Here is a 27,826-nt window from a genome sequence, read left to right as displayed (position 1 = left end):
TGAGAAAGACAAATAGAGTCCTGGGTTTCTAGTGTCCTAGAACATGCAGCAGATCAGTGTTTTCCAGCCCAGGCCCCCAAAGGGGTCTCAAGATAGATCTAATAAGTCACAAAATAATCAGAGGTTAAGAAAAAAAAAGAAAAAGAAAGAAAGAAAAGAAAATTACACATTTGTTGTTTAAAAAATGTTTATTTTTTATCACAATTCAGACTTTTTTGTGAACACAACTTCATTTTGAGAGGGTACAAACCAATAAAAGTTGTGAACCATTTCCACAGAAAATAATTTCTCTCTAAATATGTAATGTACACAAATACACCATAACTAAGTATTTAAGAATGTTTATTAAAAGAATAGTTACAACCCACTCTCCCTGCTTTAAACAATATATACAGTAACTTGCTGGAATTTTGTTTAAAAATTACAAATCAATTAATCTGGCCATTTGTTTCATACTGATGTGATCAAATCCTGAGTTTCCATATAAAAAAAAAAATCCCTCCACTTCTTACATATGAAAGACAATTTTAACTGTTTTATTGTTCACATCTGATGAGCTAAACAAGTACAAAGTGACATCTCTCCTCTGTTCCACTCATTTTAATTCATATGAGTGATTTCACATTTTTTGTTACGACATGACGTGTCAGCTCCGGCTCCGATCAGTCGTTGTCTGAGAAGTAAAAATCCTCTTCCTCGCCACTTTCAGACAGCACTCCGTCCTTTCCAGGGAACATCTCCCAAACAACGAAGGTGTCATTTTCTAGTGAAAAGAGAAACAAAGGGATTGTGTTAAGCAACAAGACTTGTGTTACAAAAGAAAAGTAGCAATAACTGCTTCATTTACAGCCTTTGAAATGTCTTTAGTTACTTTGAAAACTCTGAAATACAAGCTAAATACCTCGCTGTAAACGTATTACAAACTTCAAATTGGTATGTGCTGTAAGGCTATTTTTTCTGAATTGGAAGAGGCTTCTATTATTTTGGCCTTCCTATGAATGTAAGGTATATGGATTAAATTTCTAACATTACCACGACACAGGTACAAACTTGCGGCCAACACATTTCTCAGCCTACCTACCAGCCTAACCTACCTGTGTTACCACATCTTCTCATTGTTTGTTTAACTGATGGCGAGGGTGAAAAGCTCTGAAAGAAATACACAACAAAGAATGACATTGTTCTCTGATACAAAACAATAATCCATATGCCTCAAGAAAACAAGAAACTCAAGACATGAACCCTAATGAAAAAAATACCTTTGAGGAACGAGCCTTTTTGCAGACATTAAACTGATTTTTCTTCATCCTCTTCTGGAGCTGATACACGTACTTGTCGCCATTATTCCTTTAATATCAAGAAACACATGAATCAGTCATTGTACTTTGATCAACTCTCACATGCTAGACTGCAGCAGTCGGCATCATTTACCTGTTTGGAGAGCCCATCATGCCAGGGGTGATGTGCAGACACTGAGGTGTCTTCACTTCCGGAAAGACCTTCGACATCGGGGTCACAGGCTCCAGGTCCGACATCGCAAAGTCATTGTCTTCACTCTGACACATGGAGGGGATCTACACATGAAGACAAACACATTTTGTATAGTGCCATAATCATTATTGAAGATGGAGACTCCCTCATAACATATTGCAGAATACAAAAACAGCGAGGAGACAGACCTCAAAGCGTTTATTCTGCATGTACGCAGAACTGAAAACATCGTCAACGTCTTCCCTGGGCATGGCCTCCAGGAACTGACGCACCTGCTGCTTCCTCTTTAAGGTTCCCGCTCGGGCAGATATCACAGGATGATCTGTAGCTACACAGATTCACAGCTTGTCAAATCTCAGCGTGTCCTCTCTTTTGCAAAAGCATTAAGATAATTTAAGCTTGTTAAGGTTTAAAAAGAAAAAGATTAGACTGTTGCTGTATTGAATTGTACTGAACTGTAAAGTGTTTCTGCACAAACAGCGACCTCTTCCTACCTGGATCTTTTGGTGCTTCCACCTTTTCCTTCCTGGGATTCGTGGTTTTCTTAACAGGAGTCTGTGACGTTCCATGAGACGTGTGCTGGTTGTGGCATTCTTCTGCAGAACGCGTTCCCACCATCCTCGCCACCTTTGCCCAGTAACCTGCCACATGCTTAGGATAGTAGGATACAGCCCTGGAAAACAAACACACATCAGTGAACCACGAGGTTATGATTCTGATATATGTTACTCCCACGCTGCGGGAACACGAAACGTACTCTTGTAGCTTCATGAGCTCCGCCTCGGTCCACCTGTCTTCATCTTGTTCTTCTGGATTGACTGCGCTGCCTTTCTTTGCCTTGTGCGTCTTGCTGGATTGCGACGACTTCGGCAAATGCTTTGTGGGAGGTGAAACTTTGGTGCATTTGCTCTGTTCTCTGTGTTTTCTTTGTGTTGCGTTCCTGTTTTTTGTTACTCTGGTTCTCCTCCTCAGTTCCCTTCCACTCTCCTCAGAGGACTCTGACTGACTCAAAGGAGATACGTGGCTTGGCTGTGACTTTTTCAGACCCTTCCCACCTCTCCTCCTGTGCACTCCTCTCCTCTGCTTCCCTCTCTCAGTGGAAATCTCCTGATCTGATGACTGTTGCTGTAATGTTGTGTCATTATCAGTGGGAGATTCAGAGGATGCTGTAACTGTCCGTCTGTGCCTTCTCCCTGAAGACCTGTTGGTGTCATGTGTCTGTTTTTTTGATCTTCGTGTTGAAGCTTTCTCGGCCTCTTTTCGTTTTTGGGGGGCGGCGTCTACATACAACACTCGTTCCGTAGCTGGACACCTTTTCCTGGACGGTCTCGTTCTGCTCGACCACTCCCCTGGACTGCTATTTATCTCCGTAGGAGGTTCAGGTGTATTCGAGGGCTTCTCGTCATGAATAACCTTGGTTCGTCTGTGTTTGCGGAGAGGGGCCTTGACCTTTCCTCAGTGGCACAGCAGTCTCTCCATCGCTGGCTGATTCGCATTGCTTGCGGCCTGGAAACACAGAGGACAGTTTCTCTGTATGGAACTAACTCATAACTGATCTCACAGCACTAAAACTAAAAACAGCAGCTCAGTTAACTTTACCTTCACTGCAGGGCAGGAACACACGGGCAGGTTTCTGTGACGTCCTCGTAGGCACTTTTGAAGTCACCTCCTGTGAGATATAAAAATCAAACATAGTCACATTAATAACAAATATCAGTTATTTATATATTGCCATAAGAACTGGCCACCACAGATAACTATTTACTATATATGTGCTGGACTAAACTTAAGGTGCTTACAGGGATGCAGAAGGAGGTATCATAACATTCATGGATGGTAACATTCATGTGTGCATCCACAATGACTCTCCCTCCTTTCCAATACTCCAGAGGTGGCTTGATCAGCCGACCACTTCGAGACACTTTTACAGAGGAGGAGACGGCAGGAGGACAGGAAACAGCTGGAGAAGAAGAGAAAATAAATTCACAAAGGAACAAAAATTTGCTAAAGCACAGCTCTCTGTCAACCCAGTAAATGATGGAGGTAGGAGGCCACAAGCCTATTTAGTCAATTGTATCTTGCTGTTGTCCTTGTACAGATTCTTTATTTTCTAGGCTGTTAGCTAAAGTGTTTCTCTTGTTCTTACGTGTCTTGCAAGGCTTTCGCCTGAGCTTCATCTCAGAGGTCTTGGTGGAGGACGCCTCAGATTTTGTCTTGGCTATGACGGCCCTCTCTTCACTGGTCCTCTCTGTTTCTCTGCTGGTGCTGCTACAACAAAACAAAGTACAGCTCTTAAAAAAACCTTTTAACAAAATTGCAAACGATTCAACTTGCCCAGCAAAAACAAAACAATCATGCATCTGTAGAAGCATGAATGCAGCCCCCTCTTTGTAGGTCACGTCAGAGTGAAATACGTGTTCTTACTCTCTTGACTCTGACAGAAACTTCTCATAAAGCGCCTTCCAGTTTGGAGGAAAACCGTCAACAAACCTCTTCAAAAGCCAACTGGGAAACCCTGCAGGCAAAAAAAGGAAGATATGAAATACTGTGATTAAAATTTGCACAAATCTATATGCGAGTTAGCTTTAGTTGATGATGTTGTTTTTGAATTGCTTGCTGCCAAAGTGAAACATATTCTAAGTGAAAAAAAAAATCTCTCACCAGCATCAACGTCCAATTTCATCTTGCCAACCAAAACGTAAACCCTGCCAGAGACAGTCTTCAGCACAGAATTAGAAACCCTCTCCACAACGATGTTGCTGTTCCATGGTATGTTGTCCTCCCTGGGTGGAAGAGAAAAGATAAAATAACATCAGCGCTCAGATTAAACCATGCAAAATTTGTTTTAATACACTTTTTGTTAGAAACACTTACCTGTGGATTCCATCAACAAACAGGCCTTTATGATTCTTCCTCAAAAACCAGTTTTTGAGATAAATAACACTCTCCTGCCAAAGAGAAAAACACAAGACCTGTAAGTAGCGACAGACAAAACTGTCCAAGTGAAGACAAACTATTGTTGATTCTCATTTTCCATGTGATCTAAAATGTGTCTGCAGATCCAGACCATGTGGTTCAGAACACACACCTGATCTGATTTCTCCTGGTCAATCAACAGAAGACTGTTTATGTCACCCCTCCTATCAAATGCTTCAGAGGTATTATCTATGAACAAGTCTCCACTCACATTTGGGAATTTTCTGAGGTGGGGCCATTGGCTACGTTTGAACACCGCCTGCTGTTTCTTTGGGATGGAGATCCGCGGCGAATTGAGCACGAGAGGATCTTCGTGCAGAACTGGTTGTGATGTGGGGACGGGGTCGGGACGTCCTCAGATTGATCTGATTGGGTGTCAGCTGACTCTGCTCTGGAGCAGTCGACAGAAACCACACTTTCTGGAGCACCTCTGAAGGCAACGTCCTCCATTTCAGCCATATTGTGAGGTGTATCCTGATGGAAATTATTACCTATGGAAAAGAATGGAAGTTATAATGTGAACAAAGCAATGTCGAGGACTGTGTGCACACACGTACCAACATACACATACAACTTAAGTTCAAACATTTGCTCTTCATAACACACGCACCCTTATCGAAGAGTTCCCTTGTGCTGCTGCTGACTTCATGAAATTCCCTCTGCTCCCTCTTACTTTCTCTCTCCTTCATGTATGCAAACATCTTGGCTGGAGACATCTGAGGAATATTTTCCAAGGTAACACGGCAATCTGTTCAGAACAGCAAAACCATAAAAGACCAAAGAATCATCAGTTGATTTCTCTTCATAAATGATGGCATAAGAAAAAGAGTTCGACTTAGGACAAAGCAGCAGTAATATCTCACATTTCAGTGTGTGGTCCCTTGGTTTTTGGAACACTGGTTCATGAGTCAGCTGGTTCATCTCTGCTCCGTCTGCAGGGAGCCCCCTAACATCACCCAGATCCTCCTCTGTGTATGTCTTGTTGTGGATGTTCTCCTCGCTGAAAGCAGTGGAGGTTTTTCTTACTTGTGGCTGACTTATAATTTCACTGTTGACCTCCTTTGTGCTGCTGCTGACTTTGTTGAACTCTTGCTGCTCCCATTTTCTCTTCAGCGGCCTCTTCTTCATGGGGGACAACATCTTGGCTGGAGACCGGCTGTGGAGAGGAGCCGGATCCTCCTGAAACACACCCCTCACAAAGCCATTTTCTACTGGCTGTATCTTCACTGGGGTCCTGCTGGTCACATTAAAGCCGTCTAAGTCTCTGACCTGATGTGGCTCTGAGTGGATCCGCTCTCTGCTGATCAGAGACTGGGGATGGGACACAGCTGTTGACTCCAGGAACGCTCTCTTTGCGTCTCCATATCTTGACATAAAAGCATGTCCCATTTCAGACACAGGAGGCATTTCCTCCACAGGCTGGTCTGAAAATGAGTACCCGAAGGTTTTCTGAGGAGTCTTAATGGGCGAGAGGGTCAGAGCCTGCACTTCACTGCGATAAAAACCAACCCTCTGATTTTCCTTGAGCTCATCGGACATCCAGCAGCTCTCTGCTCTCTTCCTCGGCGAGTTAAGATCCGTTCCATGTTCCTCTCTTACGTTAAACTGCGGGTCCCTCGCGCACATCGTTTCCCTCTGGACTTTGGATTTTAGCTTCGCGAACACCTTGGCGGGAGATTCAAACCGAGGTTTCGTGTGTTGTAATAACTGATGATACGACGCCATGGTTTTTAGTAAAAAGATATCCGATTATTACCCATTCGAGACGTACGCTAGCACTTAGCTCGCTAGCCCCAAAATTTCAAATTTCTCATTGCTGCCGCCTTTGGTTAGAATCCCATGACGTATTTTCAAAACAAACACGTCATTTCCGCTGGGGTGGTGCGCAGGATTTTTATTTCCTAATTAATTAGGTTTCTTTATTTTTTATTTTTTCTCTTGTATAGACATACTTTTCAATATCAAACAACAACAATAATATCAAATATGCGGAATAAATAAATAATAATAATAATAATGTTATGAATATTATATCATTTTAAAAATAATAATACTGAAATCAAACAAATGCATAAAAAACAATACTGTGAGACATAAAAAGTTCGCCAGAGCACGTCAACATAAATACACCCTTTTTGGTAGTCATTACTTTTAAAGAATCCATAATTACAGCTTATTAACTTTTTATAAATTGTGCTTTATCAGAGTGTTATGATTATATAACCACCAGGACCCAATGTCATGCATTATGAGTTTACTTTTGATACTTTACGTACATACTGTTGATAATACTTCCATACTTTTAAGATATTGAATGTAGGACTTTGACTTGTGATAGAGTGTTTTTACAAAATTGTATTGTTAGTGTTACTTAAATAAAGTAACTGAAAGCGTCTTGAACTTCTGTTGTAAAGGCAGATTTTAGTTACTGTATATATATTTAACAAGAGGGTGAAGTGTGATTGAGGTAAGTCATGTTGTATCATGTGGAGGGCAGTAAACTACCATGAACCATTTTAATAGACAAAAAGAGGAAGGAGCGTGCTGCGCAGGACCGGAACATGGTGACTGGTTGCTAGTCTTTACGTACAGTCTATGGCTAAATGTCCCTGACGGTCAGACTGTCGTAGATAACAGCGGAATTTAAAGGACATATTTGTGTCGCATTGTTTTTCTTTGTGGGAACAGCGCTATATTTACAATTAATACACGTCGGACCGTTCAGACTACAAATATATTTGAATATACAGTGTTGTCTGGCTGTCTTAAAACTCCTGAGCCGGTGTGACTGAAGTGATGCAACATGGCAGCAGCTGCTGTCAATAGGTGTTTTCTTTCAGCATTGAGGACACACAGTCGGTGTCAGAGCCGTGGACTTAACTCTCTGGCGGAGAGGACAGTCGGCCGGGTGTCCTCTGTTGTTATATGTCAGCACAGGGGGGCAGAAGGAGACACGAGCCTGGACAGGAGAGCTCCTGCCTGGGAGAGGAGAGATGGTCGGAACAACAGTAACAGCAGCAGGTCTCCTCTGCTCAGGTCAGTGTCGGTGGGTCTGGGACTGTGCGGTGCGGCGCTGTTGGACAGTCCTAAAGACGAAAAAGAAATGGACAGAAAAGTCCCTGTATCCGGACGGGTTCTTGAACACATCCTGCCTTCAGCCCAGTGCGCTTCTCCCTTTAAACCCGACAGCCCCAGGTATAAATACAACTTCATTGCAGATGTGGTCGAGAAGTCCACTCCAGCTGTCGTGTACATTGAAATCATAGGCAGGTGAGTTGGTTGAAAAGAAGGTTCTTTAAATACTTAAATGTTAATTAACCAGTTATAAATCTGAACATATGTTAATCTACAACTTTAACTAATAAAGAAATATCATATCATTGCATATCAGTAGATTACATGTTAATAAGAAGTCTAATTTCAGTTATATTATTGATTGGACAAAACAAGACATCTGATGATGTCACCTTGATATCTACTATACTATGATAGCTGATCTGTGTAGTTATGCTGTACCTTTTACAAATAACTATGGCTCCCTGTTTGTTCTCTCGGTTAGGAGTCAAATGTCAAAATAATGTTTTCCTCTGCGTGTGGATGAACTCAAATATTACATTTAGCTTCCAGGCCGAATAAGATCAACTGCTTTTTTTCTGTCTTACAGACATCCATTTTCTGGAAAAGAAATCCCAGTGTCCAACGGCTCTGGTTTCATCATCAGCAGTGATGGTCTCATCGTCACCAATGCCCATGTTGTGGCCAACAAGAGAGGCGTCCGTGTGAAGCTCACCAACGGGGAGACGTACCACGCCACTGTGCAGGATGTTGATCAAGTGGCAGATATTGCCACCATCAAAATCACAGCAAACGTGAGCAACAAGCCACAAAAATATCTATTGAGTGAACTATCTTTCACAAAATGCTTTAAAAGGTGGTCCAAGTTTTTATTTTGCTGGATCCTCATTTGCTTCCATTGTAGTGGCTGATGAGGGGTCCACACAATAACACACAGTCTCTTACTACAGAGACTGCACCAGGCAAATAGAGTAAATAAAATGAAGATAAAGGATGCATAAAGATAGAGGTTAGAAAGATAAAGGAAGAATGTGAAACTAGGTCAGTGGCTAATGGTTTACAACAGAGGCTCAGATGATTTGTAATAACAGTCACAAAATGCAGTCACAGCAGGCAACATTACATGACTTTACTATGAATTAACATACTTTTGCTTCACTTTAGTTCTCTTAATGAGAGTAACAAGGCTGTGACTGATCCAATTTTTTAAGCAGTGAAACAGCAACACAGCAAAACTCGTGAACAGTCTTCTGTTTGTATCATCAGCACTGACTTTAACAAGGGACTTCTTTACTTAGAGGTCATTGCTCGCAGTATTTTAATATGACACTTAAATGACTGTATTTTTAGCAGGGAAAGAAACAGAGCATGTATAGAAACATGAAGCTCTTTTCTCTGGATAGTATGAATGACCAATGAGCAGTGAGGATGTAGAATTGAACTCCTCTCACCTCTTCCCCTCCCTGGCAGAATCCTTTACCCACACTCACCCTCGGTCGGTCGTCCGACGTTCGACAGGGAGAGTTTGTGGTCGCCATGGGGAGCCCGTTTGCTTTACGGAATACGATCACATCAGGAATCGTCAGCTCTGCACAGAGACGCAGTAAAGAGCTGGGTCTGTCCAACTCCAACATGGACTACATACAGACAGATGCAACCATAGACGTGAGTAACGAGTCTGTTGTGTATCCTCTTTCTGTTTACAGATGACCTATTTTAAGAACTAAGAATATTTCTAAATGTTAGGAACAAAAAACATCGTAATGGATCAGGAAAAAATTATCCTGCGAAGTGGATCTGCTGTGACCTTTCTCATATTACGCTCTTCAACGTCACATATGACCGATTTTGTTTTGCAGTTTGGAAATTCTGGAGGTCCCCTGATTAACTTGGTGAGTCACAGGTCCTGTTTAACATTTATGCATAGACCAGTAATTTGTCATGTTTGACTAGACGTGGGGATTTTCAGTGTTGATATGCCATGAAGAACCTTCAAGTTTTATTACAAACTAGTTTAGTCTCTGCTGTTACAGGATAATGTAAACTGATAGTTTGAGAGTGGGAATGTTTTAACAGTTTTTTTTGTGTGTGTGAGTGTGTGGTTGTAAGTTGCTACCTAAGAGCTAGCAAAATCACCACTATCAATAGAACTACAGTAGTTTTTTTTTTTTTAGCAAGACTGACATTAGTCCACTGACAGCCAAATAACATACTGCTTTATAAATCCCTATTCAGTCTAATCTCATACCTCACCTCATCTGAATGTGTTCTCTCTCCTCTACATAGGATGGCGAAGTCATCGGTATAAACACCATGAAGGTCACAGCAGGGATCTCCTTTGCTATTCCATCCGATCACCTGAGACTTTTCCTTGAACGAGCTGCAAAAAGAAAGAGTAAGAACAGACCAAGAAACAAAAGCTTTCATATCCTCTGTAGCCTCCAACTGTTGTTATCTCTTGTGAAGGATTTTTTTTTTTTAACTTATCCCGTTTGTGTCGATCTTCTCCAAGGTTCTCAGTTTAACGAGTTGGAGACAAGGCAGCGATACATTGGTGTAATAATGCTGACACTGACGCCGAGGTAAAAGCTTCACTATCAGAAATACCTGCAGAAACACTCAATACGTCCGAGTGACAGCAAAGTTTCAGCAACTGTGTTTGACACCAGATGTGCTTCTGTTTTGGTCCATTTACATCAGCATCATTGCTGAGTTGAAGTTTAAAGACCCGTCCTTCCAAGATGTGACACATGGCATCCTGATTCACAGTGTCATCATGGGCTCCCCGGCCTACAGGTAAGCATGGATGTGGAGGAGTGGTAAAGGTGCTTCTTGTGTGTTTCATAGTGTTGAGGTTCCAATAATACAGTTAGAGCATTCCCATATTAAAACCTGATCCTGCTATGGATAACTTCTAAGTGGATAACCATCTTTACATTTATGTGCCTTTTAAGTCAAATGAAAGCAGACAGTATGCACAAGTATTGTTAAGGGGATTTATCTGGCATGCTCTGGAAACCTTCAGTATGTTTTCCATGTTGCACGGGAAAAAATACTCAGCGTGTATGATGAATCACCGTCAACCCACGGTGCTGTCATACGTGTTTCAGAGCTGGTGTGCTACCAGGAGACGTGGTGGTGGAGATGAACGGAGTGACGGTGAACACTTCAGAGGAGATCTACCAGGCCGTCCACAACAACGACAAAATCACCATGGTGGTGCAGAGAGGGCACAAGCTGCTTCGCCTGCAAATGACTCCAGAGTACACAGAGTAACACACAGACCGTCACACATGAGTAGCTCTCACGTACACAAGAGAAGAAAACTGTGAAACCTGGTGGTGACGGTGACCAGCAGATGAAGATGTGTTTGATTGTGCTCCAGATTTTGTTAAAAATATTTTGTTGTCATTGCAAAGGAAATCATCTGAGACTACAGTGTTAAAGTAATAATAGGTGTTTCAAGTCATACATCAGGTCAAGTATTGCCCGTCCAAACAGCAAATGGCTGTTGACAACACAGTGATTTCAAAGTAATTTCTCAAACGCAAACATCATAAACCTGCCAGGATCTAAACTTAGATGAATAAACAGCCCAGAGTGTATCCCCAGGTTTGTCTGAGTACAATAAATAAAAACTGTTTTTCTACCTCAACAGAATGCTTTGTTACTTCTTGAAAACTAGTCAGTGTCATCTAATGATTTGAGCTTCTAAAGCCCAAAACACTGTGTTTGTAAAATAAGCTAATGAAACCTGAAACAATGTGCTTTATTAAAGTCATTTAATGTTAGACAGCAACAAGAAGCATGAGAGACCCAACAATATGGCATGGAGCGATAGTTTTAAACTGACTACCATTAATTGAGCAAACAGGTTCGACAACTCACGAATGCTACCATGATGAAGATGATCACACAAGTAAAATCTGAATTGTTGAGATTCCACTTATTTTAAACAGACTGGGTATGTCACACACAGTAAAAACCAAAATATGAATTCACTTCATGTTAAAGAGAAAAATGCCAATTCTCCATGATGAGAAGCAAACAAAAAAAAGTGAAGATTACTCTCTGATTTCATTTTGAGAGTACAGATCAAAGCTGTGAAGCCATACTGTAGATTAAAATTTCCCTGGTATACGTACAGTAACACACACTTACAGTAAAGTAATAAAGTGACATGTACTGGACTGCTACACAATTAAATGTATTTACCTCAAAGACTAATAGCTATTAAATGAGATAACATTCAAACCCACCTTAAGGTTTAAACAATATTTTCATACTTCTGGACTAAAGACATCTTGTTAAGTACGAGTACTACAACATACAAGTATGGGAGGAAAAATAAAATTGTTCAAATCCCATTAAAACTACTTTAAAAAGGCTTAATATATATTGCTGGTAATATTTTTCTTTTTAAGAAAATATAAATTGTGCGACTGAAGCTTACAATACACTGCTGGCAGTAGCGCCAGGTTCTGTGGTGACCTGCTGGAAAAGGGTCATCTGTCGAGGCGCTGTGTGCTGAGAGACTCCCCGGAAGAGAGAAAAAAACAAAACAACGAAAAATAAAACGACAATTGGACAATTGCCTGAATCCCTTGCACCAAAAAACCCAGATGCTGCTATGGTGTTTGTCACGGTGGAATGCTGCAGATATCACATGATGTGCACAAACAGCAGCCAAACTATAATCAAACTCATACAGATACATAAATAAGGGGTGTTGGGGTGGGGTTTAGGTGGGTGTACTTGGGGGGGGGGGTTCTTGGAAAGGGAGTAACAATGTGAGGGAGAAATTGTAGTGTCCAGTCTAGTCCAGCAGTGAGCAGGCTAAGCATCGACTCAGTTGACGTGGTCCAGTGCGCGCAGCAGCTCCTCCCCCTGCAGCAGGTACTGACGGCCCTGCAGGGGGGCGTTGACCTCGCAGTCGTAGCGGGTGAGCTGCGGCAGGGTGAAAGGAGAACTGGTGCCATCTGATGTGCAGCCCAGCAGACGACTCGCCACGTCTAAGACAGAGAAAGACACAGATCAGAATTATGATTCCTCTAAGAATAGTTTCAGGCTGTAAGTCTCTAGTGTTTATCACAGATCTAGTCTATTCACCTGAAGGCAGCAGAAGAATGGTCCTGGTTGTTCCTGACTCGGAGGCCTTCAGCTTTTTGCCCTGCTCCAATTGATCGTCAGGCAAACTCCCCTGCAAAAACCACCAAATACAGATGTTCAAACTCTCCATCTATAAATGTAAAGTGTGCTCAGTTAACTATGTTTGGATGTTGAGAACTTACCTGCCCAATAATCTCCTTTATGTCACCCAGTTTTCTTTTGCGCTGTGCGTTCTGCGCTGCCAAGGTCCTGAGCGAGACTTCTTTGTCCAACTGTGGGGTCCTGTAGCACAGAGATGCTGACACTTAACTAACCCATAAAAAGTGATACAGTAAAGTAATGAATGTAGTACATTTTGAACACTTTACCTCTTAGCAATGATGGTGGCAGGATGAGGGGCGCTCACAGGCTCAGGTGGTGCTGGGGAAGCTGTGCGACTGCCTGCTGAGCTGAATGGAGAGCTGGGATAGCTGTTTATGTCCTGTGTGATGTGGACTGGAGAACTGTTGAGGGACTTGACTGGTCCACATGACAGGGGCTCCTCTGGGGTCAAACTGCGCAGCTGGAAGTCATCGTCCATGGGGATGTAGGGAGCCAACATTTCAAGATCCAAGTCTTGCATCGCCTTAAGGGGAGACAAAAAGTTTGATGAATTCAGATAGAGGACTTTGGACTTTGGACTTGATTTAAATACAGTAAAATCTACAGTCATCTCCTGGCATCATCACCTGTGTGGTGAAGGGGGTCTTGGGCTCTGTATCAATGGCAAACAGCTTCTCCACCAAGTCTAATTTGAAGTCTGAGCTCATATCTGAGTCCATGGGGAAACAAAAGTCCAATGGACTGTCAGCCTAAAGAGAAGAGAAGTCAATGGTCATTGCCCTCTCCGTACATATTAGTAAAAAGTTTATAGTTTTTATCGCAAAATGACAATAAATCACTCAGCCTTACCTCTGTGGAGCTGTGGCTGGTTGGTGTAGTGGACGGAGCTGGAGCATAGCTCTCAGTTTTTACATCCTCAGAGGTGGTGGTGGTGGTGACGTGGAGAGGCTCGCTGGGCGGCAGGGGGGAAAGAGGCAGAGCCAGCCTCTCACTGGAGGAGGGAAGCATTACATCATTGTAGAGAGGGACATCCTTCAGCTGCTGGATCTCTGAATCTGTACCAGAGGACAGAAGAAGGTTAGAGTTGGTTCATTTACCATATCAAGTCTGGATTCATGCTGTGGAGATGTTTAAGTTTGCATAATGGGGCTACGAACCAGGGCAGCTGAAGTCCAAGTAGATGATTGTGTCTCCAGCGGCCGGGGCCAGCAGGGTGAGGGCCTCGGGCTCCTCTTTCAGCTGGTCGTACAGGCTAGCCTGCGGCCGGGCCTCCACGGTCTGGGTGAACAGCTTGATCACGTCCAGCTCCGGGCTCTTCTCCTCCTCCTCCTGCTTCAGCAGGGCTGGAGACATGTCAGGTGAACTGCTCTCCACCACAACTTTCTCTTCCTCCTGTTTCTCCTCCTTCACCGGCTTCACATCCTCTGTCTGCTCCAGAGACAAGATCAGTTTCTCCTCCTGGATGCCACTGTAGCAGAGGACAATGACATGACAGAGTTAAGGAGCAGTAAAACTCAGTTTATTAAGAATGATGTAATCACAAACACATCACTTCATCATTTTAAAACTATAATCCACAATGTGATCATGCAGGCTGTTAGTGGTCTCTTTAACTTGAGAAGAACCAAACAAACAGGTTAATACATGACTGACTCTTGGGAACAAAACTTGACTCTTATGTACCTGAGAACAAAGTTGACACAGACAACACACTGTGGCTGGGAGTTCTTGTTGTTGTAGATGACAGTGGCTTGGGTTTCCACCCACACAAAGCCTCCTCTCTTGGCCAACATCCGGTACTGTCCTGTGCTGACCTGGCCCTTTGCAAACACTGTGCAAGAGCAAAAAGGAAATGAAAGGGGGAAATTAAAAAAAGGATTGATTTTAGCATTTGCTTAAAAGTGTGGCAATAATATCACAGCTGGAGCTTGTTCAAAATTTCAGAGACATTCCAAGTTGCAATTTAAGTCTTATGCTTACAGTTGTGGTGAGTCTTGGTAAGATGGTCAGAGTCCAGAGCGTGATAGTACTCATACACAGAACGATTCAACAGGTCTTCTGGATCGTAACCCATGAGCTCAGTGATCCTGGAGAAGAAAAAAAGATTAGTTCTTCCCCTGACATGCTAAAGAAATGTAGCGATCAAGCTTCTGTAGTGTCTACAATGAACACTAGGTGGCTCTGTATGATTGTGCTGGTGCTGCACAAGCAGCCTACCATGATAATCTTCTTAGGCATGTAATATTAACTCTGACTAGAAAGCTCACCTCTCGTCACAATAAGTGAACTTCATGTCCATTGTGTGGCGGCTGAGAAAGGTCTTGGTGTCCAGTGGGACCTCAATGTTGGAGGGGTGTGGGATGGGGTCACAGATCAAAACCAGGTAGGGGACAGGTGGCTCCTTGTGCCCGTTGGTAGACTGCTCAGTGTGGGTGTCGTAAACACGCACATGACCTGAGCAGTGGAGGACCTGGGGAGAAACAACAGGAGGGTCACAAGGTTATTAGATTTTCCAGAGCCCAAGGATACCAATCAGTTTCCTAATGCAGCAGACAGGTAATTATAAGAGGAAGTGGTTTGGAACAAATAAGAGCATTCAAGGGCATTAGTAACTGAAGTGTTTTGGGTGTAATGATTACAGGCTAGCCCTTAGTTAATATGCACTGGTGAGGTCCTTCTGTAGAGGTCAAACTATAAACATTAAAACCCTACCAATAACTCTACAATTTCACCATTTAACAACATGAAACATCATCAACCAACATTGATTGCTTCCAACTGATATACTATATTGTACAGTAGGAGAGGGAAGGTGGTGTGTCAATCCTATAAAAGTGTAATTAAGGGCTTCACAAATAAACAAACAGGTAATAAACCCAATAATTGTCATCACACAAGCTTTACATAGCTGTAAAAAGATTCAACATGCCCTACAACCCTGAAGGGAGTCATTCCTGGAATTGTTAAAAGGTTAATAGAAATGTTTATATGGTTACTTCTGATACAGTGCTGAGAGCATTTTTCCTCCAGTGGGGCTTACCTTCCATGTAGCTGACTTGACATTGACAGTGCGGCCCCTGCTTGTCAGAGTACATTTCATTCGGAGGAAGAAGCTGCGCTCTGTGTTTGGTTCCTTGGTCTTTTTGGAGCCTGAAACCACACAAGGGGGAAGGGAGTCAAAATGGGAAACATCTGTATCATTTCAATTTTTTTTTACTTCCTTGTTTTGTAATAAAATTTAGCCTACTGCTAACATTTTATATTTGCATTCTAAGGAAATGTTGAGCAATAAAGCTTGTGCAAAATGGCAAGCTACAGCAAAATAAATAAAGGAAGTGGAGCGAACAGGCGTTGCAGCTGAGATAATATCACTGTGCCTAGAAGAAAAAACAATGTGCCCTCAGATGAACATCTGTTGATAAAAAGAGTTTTTAGCTAAATCAATTTAATTAAAAATCCTACAGAGAAAAAAAATGAACCCACTGGAAAAAATAACAAAAAGTAAACAAATTCCATCCACTGACATAAAACTAGGCTAAATTGCATCACAAAAGCAAAACAGTTAATGTGCCAGTGATGTGACGTTTCATTCAGTAATGCTGAATGAAACGTTACTAGAGTCTACACACGAGCCAGCTCTAATCACTCTGACCTCGGGACTGAAGAGGGAAAATCATAGCTGGTTCTGACAGCTTGAATTCACAGAGTGAATTGGATTCCTTGCTGGTGAGCTCTCCGTTACAGAGGACACCGCTCGATGTTGTTGTCCCTCACCTGTTCTGTGGACCAGCATCTCCCTCAGCTCCTCTTGGTCACAGGGATGTGTGAAGTCAAACACGCTGTGTCCAGTCAAGTCAAACTGCAGCAGACAGAGTGAGAACACAATTTTAAGTCTTCTTACCACCATGCTGTTCATGGTAAACATTGTACGGTGACTTAACTGTTTCAATGGAAGGTGTGTATATGTACTGTTAACCGAGGAGTATTGTTTCCCAAGACTTTTTCTTGCTTTCTTTTTCATGCTCTCTGTACTGCTGATCAACAACAGGTCAAATCAGACTAACCTGTGCCAGCCCGAGGCACTTGTTGACATTCTCAGAAAGATAGATAATATCTCCGTCTTCAGACAGCACCATGAGAAAGCCGTCCAGGGCCTTAAGGTAGGAGCTGTTTAGCTGGATATCCAACTCTGTTTCCTCCTCTGCCATTGGGTCATCTGGAAGAGATAACAGATTGGTGTGTGGGTGTGTGTGGGTGTGTGTGGTGGTGGTGGTGGTGGTGGCGGGGGGGGGAAGAGAGAAAAAGGACGATAGAGAAAGAAAAGAAAAGCAAGAAGAAAATCAGGCCCAGGACATCATAAAAAGTCTCTGTCGTCTCAAGAAAATGTTTGCAGGGCAAGACACTGCGACACACACATACTGCACCCACAGGTATTATCTGCAAATGGATCTGTCTCTGTGTGTGAGCAGGTTTCCTAGAGCAGCTAACTCAGTATTTAACTGTCTATCACAGTTTCCTTCCTTTGCATCTCAGACTGTGCTCATTATTTAACTCTTTCTTTCCAGTTGACCTGTAAATAATTTTGAGTGTGATGCTTAATCCAGTAAAACTCCTCTTTATTCAAACATTCTCAGGCTGCCTCTTTAATAACTATCAATGTAACTTAATTGAAGAAACACAGATGTGTCCCAAGCTACATTATCCACCATCAGATACAACTGCAGATACTGACCAGTGCTGAGCAGCTTCCTCATGCGCAGGTAGCTGATGGTGAGCCTCATGATGGAGGCCTTGTCCAGGCTGGAGCTGACGCTGTGGGGCAGGGGCAGCTGCTGGGCCAGCTCGTAGAACACCTCCGACTCCTTTCCACGCCGGCATCGCGCTGCATCCCTTGACTTCTCCTTCCTCCGCTCTGAGCTCACTCTGTGGGAGACAGGCAACGGGTCAGCCACAGACTTGTGACAAATGGGTTCTGACTCCACTATCTGCACCACAAGAGCTGACATCCCTCCTTCCGGACTTGAGTGTGTGCACAGAGTCTGGTCAGCCTCTGTGCCGTCACTGGAGGGGAAGGCTGCAGCAGCTGGAGTCCGCAACGAGCAAGCTCCCGGCCAAGCCACTGCCTGGACCCCGTAACACTCTATCTGAGAGCGTCTTATTGGCCACTGACCAAAAGTAATGGAGTCCACCCCCTTAGAGTGATTGGCTGGAAGGATGGGAATGGAGTCTCTTGTCTTGTCTTGGTGCACAGCCAAGCTACAGTGCGACACCAATCATCATGACATTTACGAGCCTGCCTCTACAGATCTACAGGGAGGAGAAAGATTATACTGGCACCAACACAGAGAGCAGACACAAACACAGAGGGAGTGACACCTCCAACTACCAGGACAAACAAACGGTCATATTTTCTATTATTTTGTATTGGCAACGCTCATAAGTGCTCCCTTGTACTTGCTTCATTTTAGATCCTGCCGTTATCCAAGCTCTGGCTAATGGACTCTCGCCACTTTGTAAACAAGTTCGTAAGACCTGACAGTATTTTAAAATGACAACAGACATCAAAGGACACAATAACTTGTGCAAAGCACAAAAACTATACTCTTTTATTGTTTTCTCAAGATGGAAAAACAACTGAAAAATGACTTGCAATTGTCACCATGTGTGACGCTCACATGACCACAGATATAAATAGGCAGCCTAAATCCCCAACATAATTGTAATAGTGAACCTGAGTGCTGCTGACTTTACACCACAGTATCTCTCACAGCCACTACCTCATGACCTCAAATGCATTTTAGGAGACGCTGGAGCAGCATCACAACAAAATGGATGGTGCTTCAAAAGCCCTTGAAAGCCCTTGAAATGTACACCTAATTGAAATTGATCTGTTATGGACTTACAGCAATGACCAAGGCCACATTGTTATTTGAGGCTCACTGAGAAAATGGACCAGCTAACTAAAATTAGCCTACTGTGTAAATCACCTGACAGGGATACAGGAGCAAAACTTTCCATCAAATCCAGCTGATTATGCAAAACACTGTACAAATACATAATTAGTCCTCTGGGGTAAAAAGATAAACGTAAGGCTGATGACGATTTTGTGCTTCGTGACAGTTGCTCGGGTGCCTCCCAACGCGGCAGTGCACAAGGGGGAAGTGTTCAAGTACAGAGAACAAACAAATTCAACCGCTTCTCAAAACTAGAAACTTAAACAAATAAATAAATAAACACAAAGATCTGAATCACCCAACACTCGATAGATGATAGATAAACCACAATTCTATGGGATGTCTTTCCTCAGTCATCTAATCCTCCCTTTATGACAAATGCCTGTGGATATAAATCAGGATTTTTGGTCGTGCATATACCAAAAATCTTCCTCTAAAAATGTTTATGTGTATTGTAATGTAAACATGTTTCAACCTAGACTCTAACTGCAGTTACAACCACAAGCATACACACACACCACATGTTTGAACATTTGTCAATACCACTAACAAATATTTACAATATCCTCTGTCATCCCCAGGGAACAGAGACAGAAGGGTAATTGCAGCATTATGTACACAGTCCTGTATTGTATCATCACACTTCCCCGTTTTCAAGTCTTTCTGGGTCCCACTTTCACACACACCTCCAACTTCCATTCATGTAAATATGATATGATTAACAAGCTAGTGTGAACAAGTCACACACTGGGAGAGTCATCTCCCTAAGCTACCGGCTAAGCTTCTGCTGATCTAATGACAGATGAAATCCACACGTTGTTATAAACTGTGGTCCCACCAGGAGGCTAGATGGCTGATTAGTACTGGCCTGTATAAAAACTGTTTTCTAATGTAGTGGCTGCTTCCCATTGTATCATGTGCCTTTATGTAAATCCTGCTCCAATGAAGTTCTGTTGTAATTTTCCACTCTAACACACTACAACTGAATGCAGAGGGACCATACAGAGGAGGACATCTCACTATACTGGACTCAACATGATATACACTATGGTGTTTGGGTCACTGTACATTACTACAATACCACAGCTCTATTTGTTAAAGCTTCAGAGGAGAAGTAACAAACTTATCTAAACTTCCAGCTCATAAAGGACAGCAGATTGTTACTCTTTAAACAGTAACCAGCTATAAAAATACAGCCCTATAACACAGTCTAATACAAGCAATTACTTTTGTACTTGTATGTCCTATTTAGTATTGTGATACTTAATCATAAAAACCACTGCCACCTCAAACACACAAAAAGGAGAGAACTCACCGCTTTTAATCTTTTACATGAAACACGCAATGAAAACAAAACCGTTCTCTTGATGTTAAAACAAAGGGCGAGCAGAGGGGCCACCGTTACATAACACTATTAATGCACACGGCCATGCATGCCCAGCAGTGCTCTGCTTGACATGCCTCACAAACACAATCTCATTTGCAGTTTCTCTTACTTTAAATAAGTAGAAGTGCAATCATGTCAACAAAATGTTCTTGAGAAGTCAACAGATGTTAAGTGGACTGGGGATAAACAGGGAAACAATCCAGCGTAAAATGAAAATCATCACTGGCCAAATCTACTTGAGTTGCTTGTGTATTTTGTTACTAGGAGTTGACCTATTTTACGAGAGAACAGTTCTCACTGTCTGTCAGTACTGTTTAGTGCGACAGTAAACATTGTCTTATCTATTATACAATCCAGTTCGGGGAAATACCATAAGTAAAACCTCTACCCAATATGGGGAGAAAAGCGGAGCAAGACTGAAAATAAACCCTTTTCACAGTCAAATGAACCCTTAGCATAATCAGCCATATGAAGTGACACAAACAGCTCAGCAGGGGTCTCCCCTAAATTCCTGGATATGATGCTGTTAGTCAATTACAACATATTTTGTATATTGTAATGGATCACTACAATCAATATTACAGCCTGTTTTGGAAGTGGAGTAATCGAGCTATCAGTCGAGTGTAATGGTTCAGTGGTGGCAACATTTCCTTCTGCTGAGCTACTCAATAAATAATTGATCATCTAAATATATAAACACAAACTGGAATCCAAATGAGCATCTGTGCAGACCTTATTTATTTAGATTCACTTTCTTGAATGAAAAACTGTATAGTTAGTTTGCTAGAAACCCTCCAAGGAGCTTACCGTTCCTAGTATATAATAATAATAATAATTTACTACTTCTTGCATGTCCATTTCCACTGGGAGGTGCAGACCTGGCAAACATACCCAAGATTACGAATATTAGAAACATTCACAAAGTGTTACACCTAAGAAAGACGATTTCAGCTGTGACATTAGCTGCGTACAGCACCAAGTCAAACATATGTATCCACTGTAATAAAAGCGCTCTCATTGGAGTTGGTTGTCTGACTCACCGATGTGAACTGTACAAATCAACCTCCAACTGATCAAGCATTTATTTCGCAGCTCCTGTGTTGCATTTGAAAACATCATTGCTGCTGTGCGCTCAATAAAAAGTGGCTGTGAAATACTGCATGGAGAAAGTGACCTTTACTGTGTATGGAAATATGAAAATATTCTTAAAATAGTGGACAGTTTTGCAGGGAATTAGTATACTGGAGACAAAGGGGCGTTAAGGCTTTTAAATGAAAAAGGAAAGACTAGTGCCTGGGAGACTGCTACACATCAATACCTTGATTTTCTCAGATTTCATAAAAAATAATTAATTCCTTTTTTTAATTAACCACCTTTGCTGCTGATGTTGGGTATTTCAAGGCATGCTCAATTAGATTACAGCTATCCAAAAGTGTCTCTGAATTTAAAAAAATATATAATAATCTAATGCAAAGACAGAGAGATGTCATACTGATAAATTGTTTAAGTAAGTAGTGCAACTGTACAACGGATCAGCACTATCAAATATATTGCATATATACATACATATATACACAAAATTCAAGATGCATGTCGTTTTCATGCTTCCTTCCTGGCATTATCTATGAGACACTGTGAGAGTAATTATGACTGTGAAGTATTTATCAATGAAGAGAGTGAAATAGACGTATTATGACACAGATAATGCAGTTACATAAATGTGAGATTTCATATCTTAATGCACACCACAACTCTAGAAGTTGCTTTCTGATTTTGTCTTATCGGGCCTCTGCCTTCCAGCGAAGAGCATTCATGTCTCTCTGTTGATCCGTGATTTAGCAGTTTGATTAAGACAAGCCTGTGCACATTTTTTTTCTTGATTTCTGTCTTCAATCACAACACCGACAGGAGAAAAATATGCACACAAACAACGTAAATCCATGTCCTGTACCAGCATGTAACCTAATTTCATTTTCAGGTTCAAACTAGCCTGCACTCAAGCAGCAATTGTATTAGAATGTCTCGGGGCAACCTACAAATTGCCAGCCTGTGAATCGCTACACACATTTGGCCACTCCTTTTGACGTCAAGCCCTAGTGATTAAGAGATGAGACAGAAATAATACCATGGCACCTCACAGAGACCTGCTGAAACCGCATCCGACCAGACCACTTCTTTTGATTTTTCCTGAGATAAAACTGAACATATGTTTACTGAAACCAAACAGGATGTTCACCCTTGATCTATAACTATACAGAGCATCTGATTTCAAATTGACAGTGAATGAGTGAAGCGCATCAGGCAACTGGATGCAGTCAACAACAACAATATCCTCACCGTGGCAACTGCTTGAAAGTGAAAAGAACAGCAGGCGATTATTTAACCGGTCTGCCTACAAGTCAGACATTTTAACAAACACCACTCAACCATTTTGGCACAAGTGCACAACACCAACAGCCTTAAGAAGATCATCATAACAACTCAGTGGGATTAGTGTGTGGGATCAAAAAGAACTTAAACTCCATGGAACAAATTGCACACATGTTGAGTTGCATTTCAAAGCTATTATTCACCCATTACTAAATGTTAAAACATATGGTGACTTCTGGGAGTTCCTCCAAATCTATTTTATATTAATTTTACCATGTCACTCACGTAGGAACTTGCACAGGAAACCCTTTGTGCATCCTTTGCATATACTGTTCCAAGTTTTTGGTTCAGACAACAACACTGTCTTCACCAGCTTTTCACTAATGGTATGTTCCACAGTCAAACTTACTACTACAAGCACAAGCTTTGCATGTAAAAGTCTGAGTGTAAGCTCATCACCTGTCGCCATATTAGGGCATCTATCGATGACACAAAGGCCTGGATCAGATCCATAATCTGCTGGATGTATAGTCAGGGCATGCTCAGATGAATGATCCTATTCTACAGTCAATACTTATTACTGTTTTTTACTGAGGCATGTCAAGAAACAGACCGAAGGTCAACCACATGTTAAACTCAGTGTATACTCTGCCAGGCACGATCAATAGTTCTAGTCAATGACAGCTAGTTCCAATACAATCCAAAAAGCAACTGCACAAAGTGAAAAAGAAATCTAATTTATGAAGATCAATTAATTATTGTAGGCATTTATGGAGCACAGACAGCACTTTACACATCACGGTCTCAGTTTACTGGTTATCTGTGTTTTTCTAACTTGATAACTGACTTTTTGCTTGTTGGTCAGACTGTATTTCTAATCCACCACCATGGGCTCTGGTAACTTGTAATGGACGTATCTCTCTTTTCTAAAGCATTTTACACACTAGAGCAATAATGAAAGGACGAATTACTAATGGAAAAAAAATCAGCTGAAACCTTTGATATGTTGGGTATCACACCTTTTAGACCTCAGACTATTGAACTTGAGAACAATTTGACCAGGTGAAGATACCAATGCTCCATTTAGCACATGAAGTAACACTTTCACTTATTTTGCTTGAATAGACAGGTCGTCTAAGGATGCGTGATCACCAAACCCAGCTGCTGTTGCAGACAAACTTAGTAGCCAAAAACAATTATTCAAGTTAAAACCCTGAAATCAGCTTTTGTGGAACTGTTGGCAATTTCCAGACAGCTTTACAAGGTATGTAAATTAAAACTGCCTGTCTAATCAAACTCTAACCAGTCCAGAGACCATAAAGGAGAAATTCAAACCAAGGCCACCTTCCTTAAACCTTGAATATTTCAACAGAAACCGCACACCACACTCCTCTAATACTGCTCACATGAGCGCTGGCAGCTTTTGACTGAACACTGTCAAGCTTGGCACACAATCCCAAATAGTACACCCCCAGTGATGTAGTATTAATAGGATATAGAAGTGTCACATTCAGAGCAATTGTAAGTAACTCTGTTGCTGCATTCAGGAACTCACAACATCGATTATACGTATCTGTTGGTAATCGTAAAATTAATGTCAAAGCAGATTTAATCAAAGTAAACACACAGAAATGAATTTAGTAAGATGATACCTGATCGTGGTAGCTCGCTAAATAAACAATCTCACATGAATCGCTCTTGGTTAGTTCAATACAACTAGCTAGCCACGTTAGCCGCGTGCTAACGATAATAGCGTCGCTAGCACACACATTTTGTCGAACAAACACGCTTAATTGGCACTTAACCTTGAAATAAAGCTCATAATGTCACAGCAGTAATATTAGTCAAATCCCAACAGATGACCAAACTTGTGCAGATAGCTCCTAAACAATAAGATAGCCTGCTACGTAGCATTAGCTAGTGCCGCTGTTACCTTTTCTTTTCGGGTACAATTCCTGTGTCCATGTCAGGACGAAAAAACCTGAGTTGAGTCTCTCTATCGGTATCGAGCTGTATCCGGGCCCGTCGAGAAATAAACCAAAAATCCCACTGTTAGTCGCTGATGTGACACCGTAAATCCTCAAGTGGGTTGCATACGAGTTCTCACTGTGTATATTTTGTCAAAGAAATCAAGCTTTCGTCCGCTATAAAAAGCCCATTCGTCTCCTCTTCGTCAAAGACAGTGCCACGCTGGAGAGAGGGTTACTTGCCGAGACAATGTTGGTTCATCGTAGAGGATCTGTGGCTCCGCCCCCGCTCCGATCCGCGGGGGCGCGCAATCACATGCTTTTTTCCATCGAGGACGCGCACAGGAAGCCTAATGATCCACCAACGAAATGAAAAATTTTAGTTATTTTCGACTTAAGTTAGAATCTGTTTAGTAAGTCTACAATACAAACCGACTACAGTGCTATTTATATGTATTTTGGTTATAAAGTCCTGTCATGTTCATACTCTACTCTGCATATAGGCCTAATGTATGTTTATATGTCTAGGCTTGTAGGAGTTCTGGGTTGTTTTGGAAGGTAACCCCCACTGCTGCCCTTTCACCCCCAGACTGACATGTGTCATCTGGTTATTAGTGTTTTGATTGATTGCACATTTTCAAGGAGAGTGCAATATTACCTAGGTCAAGCCCTGCAGTGTGGCCCTGTCTCAGAGAGGGGCCCTGGTACATTCCAAAATAAAGTGGTGTTTAACCAAATTACCACAGCAGGGGCCCAACAGAAAATTTTATGCCCAAGGTCCAAACTGAGTTAGTTTTCATCCTTTCTTGTTCCTGAATGTGTGTGTGTGTGTGTAGAGCTTTCAAGAAAGACTTTTTAAAGATAAAGTGTTATGAATGAAAGTGTTTGTGTGTGTGCAAGATCCATGAATTATAAAAAAAAGAAATTTGCATTGTGTGATGTTCCTGGTAAGTGTCTCCACCTCATTACACCAGACTGCCCATGTTTTCACAACATTAGAACCAAGTGTGCAAATTTGTGTGCTATTCCACTCAGCGGTCTAAAAATACAGTGTTTGAATATAATTGTTATTGGAAAGTAAGTAAGCTAAACATTTTTAGACATAATTCCTTCACTGCTTAGCACAAAGGGTATTTTTGGCATGATCAGGCATTATGTATCTGTTAGACTCCACTTCATTTTTACTGGCCTGCAGTTAGTTGTGGTAATTTTCCTGTACTGGTTTGGAGATTTCTGCTCAGTCTCCTCCTCCTTCACCACGGTTATATTTGGCAGGTAACTGTGTCGCCTGTGATTCAGCTCTTGCTTTCAAAAAGAAAAATGGAAGGAAAACAATGTCCCAGTTGCCCTCAAATCAGAGCAGCATTCACTCCTCATTAAATTTCCTCTTTGCCATATTGCCTTTCAATACTTCATACCCTTACTTGGCACATTTTGGTTACTACATTTGGCCATGACAATCAAACAGCTCTTTGGTTGTCACTTCCCAGAACTGTTAGGTGGATGGCACAACACCTAAGTGTGAGCGGCTGAGCTGCAGACTTTGACTTGAGTTGACATGACCAGGCAGACCTTGTACAGTTTGGTCATACTTTGTAAATGTAAGTTTTAGGCCTTTAACCAGCATGTGACTAAGAAAACCAGTTAAAAGCCTAGCATATACACTCAGCGGTTTGTTAGGAACACCCAGCTAAAACTAATACAGTCTGACACAACAATCCTACAATAAACCCTCCCCTCATGAAGGTTATAATATTCAGTTGTTTTCAAGAGGCATTGATTCAGATTTTGGAGGCTGCAGTTTTTGGTGCTGTTTAATTATATTGTATTATATGGGCAGGTGGTTCCATTACTGTATTTTGTTCACTCCATTTATATCAATGAGGGCAGGCTAAATAACAGAAACACCACTCTGTTTATAATGCAACACGACTCAACAGCACTACAAACAACATCCAAAGTTATCATACAAGTGTATCAACACCTGTATAAAACATTAAATCTGTTTAAAATAAAGACTGTTATATTAAACTACTTTCATTTTAACTAGGTGTACCTAATAAACTGTCTAATGTGTATACTATATGGATCATCTAGATTCACCTGGTCTTAATCTACACCAGTGATTTCTCAGTTTACAGGTCTATTTTGCCAAACTGGTTGTGCCTGTATTCAACACAAAAGTCAACAGTGAGTGCTACAGGTCATAAAGATTGCTCAACTATATCAAATAAAAGTTATTTATTTAGTCATTCTGACTAACATTACGATTGTCTGGAAGTTGTCTAAGGTGCTGGCCACACCTTTTGCTCTGCTATTGGTCACTTCAGAAAGGTGAGTGCATGGTACCATTACAATCATTGTTATAATATGTACCAAGCCAAACATCTCTGTAAGAGCAAATGGATTTTGCACAAGCTTTCCTTTGTGTCTGTGAAGTTCGATTTAATGACACTGGAGGGACTCTTCTGTGCAATAACACCATTACCACACAACTGAAACGGCAAATGTTGAAATGTGTAAGAACAATTGAACTTTTGCTTTGTCATCGTAATAATGGCCATTGTCATTTTGGATTACACTTCTCATCATTGTAAGCACTGAAGATGTGATGTATTTATGTTTTCTGTCAGTGACAAAATTAAGACTTCCTCAGGTAACAGCTTTGGTAATGTCTCTCTGAAGAGTTTTTTTCATTATCTGTTGCTGCTTTCCTGGGGTATTGATCAAATGGGCAGGACAGCAGGGTCAAGTACTGATTCAATCAAGCAGCGCAGAGACACTGCTGGCAGCCATCAGTAAGTCTCAGTAATGAATGCTGAGACAAGTCTCCTAAATCTCCCCTCACATTCAGACATTACCCGAGGAGAGCTGCCAAACAGGGCCACAATAATGGGTAAACAAAAACTCAAGTCATTTAATCCAATATCCTCATTCTTTGTATAGCACATACCAGACATCTTGTCAGAGAAAGCTTAAAGTAGATTAGTTGGCTGCTGTTAAGTCCCTGAGATCAATGCACTTCTAAATCTTAACTTAAAATGATTTTTAAAGGTGAATCAAAGACTTAACAGGATTGAAGGGAGGTAGAGGTAGAGGTGGTGCAGTATAAACTGTGCCTTAGCAGAGTAACCCTTTGTACACAGACATATTCTTTATCTCAAGCCACCAATTTACGGTACTTAGCAGCACAATCCTACACAGGATCGGGGACTGAGGAGATAAACAGATGTGATGCAGAACCTGAAGACTTCCTCCCATAAACTAACACAGGAAGGCTCCATCTCCGTCCTGTAAGGTCAGAGTTGTTCAGGAGCAGATTCAGCAAGGGGCACGCAGGATTCCACACAATGTGAGTTTCCTTTTTACCCGTTTTTGTTGTTGTTTTAACAGTT

The 27,826-nt window shown here is 41.7% G+C and overlaps 3 protein-coding genes across 3 annotated transcripts; 1 reads left to right on the top strand and 2 right to left on the bottom strand.

Moving 5' to 3' along the window:
- Window positions 1-169: 169 nt before the first annotated feature.
- mis18bp1 (MIS18 binding protein 1) lies at window positions 170-6,322 on the bottom strand. The gene is given in 18 exon segments (XM_018690043.2): window positions 170-763; window positions 1,095-1,149; window positions 1,260-1,347; window positions 1,432-1,574; window positions 1,680-1,819; window positions 1,986-2,164; window positions 2,249-2,943; window positions 2,945-2,997; window positions 3,091-3,160; window positions 3,291-3,451; window positions 3,638-3,759; window positions 3,916-4,006; window positions 4,153-4,274; window positions 4,366-4,439; window positions 4,679-4,803; window positions 4,806-4,958; window positions 5,078-5,215; window positions 5,331-6,322. Coding segments are annotated over 18 exon segments (3,372 nt in total). The 5' UTR covers window positions 6,193-6,322; the 3' UTR covers window positions 170-662.
- A 698-nt stretch (window positions 6,323-7,020) lies between these two features.
- Window positions 7,021-11,187, top strand: LOC108892481 (serine protease HTRA2, mitochondrial). Its single transcript, XM_018690047.2, has 8 exons — window positions 7,021-7,737; window positions 8,132-8,336; window positions 9,013-9,207; window positions 9,402-9,434; window positions 9,829-9,937; window positions 10,055-10,124; window positions 10,243-10,338; window positions 10,653-11,187. The coding sequence occupies exons 1-8, from the start codon at window positions 7,271-7,273 to the stop codon at window positions 10,816-10,818; spliced, it is 1,341 nt and encodes a 446-aa protein (XP_018545563.1). The 5' UTR covers window positions 7,021-7,270; the 3' UTR covers window positions 10,819-11,187.
- Window positions 11,188-11,295: 108 nt separating this feature from the next.
- On the bottom strand, window positions 11,296-24,687 carry hif1aa (hypoxia inducible factor 1 subunit alpha a). Its single transcript, XM_018690044.2, has 15 exons — window positions 24,398-24,687; window positions 17,486-17,676; window positions 16,818-16,969; window positions 16,528-16,612; window positions 15,794-15,903; window positions 15,021-15,223; window positions 14,734-14,840; window positions 14,437-14,584; window positions 13,911-14,221; window positions 13,603-13,808; window positions 13,380-13,502; window positions 13,020-13,276; window positions 12,834-12,933; window positions 12,652-12,742; window positions 11,296-12,554 (listed from the first exon to the last, which is right to left on the bottom strand). The coding sequence occupies exons 1-15, from the start codon at window positions 24,427-24,429 to the stop codon at window positions 12,391-12,393; spliced, it is 2,280 nt and encodes a 759-aa protein (XP_018545560.1). The 5' UTR covers window positions 24,430-24,687; the 3' UTR covers window positions 11,296-12,390.
- Window positions 24,688-27,826: the final 3,139 nt, after the last annotated feature.

The sequence above is a fragment of the Lates calcarifer genome, linkage group LG19 (assembly GCF_001640805.2).
Source record: "Lates calcarifer isolate ASB-BC8 linkage group LG19, TLL_Latcal_v3, whole genome shotgun sequence".
NCBI lineage: Eukaryota > Metazoa > Chordata > Actinopteri > Centropomidae > Lates > Lates calcarifer.
The sequence above is the reverse complement of the archived record's forward strand: the minus strand, read 5'-3'. Positions and strand labels throughout refer to the sequence as shown.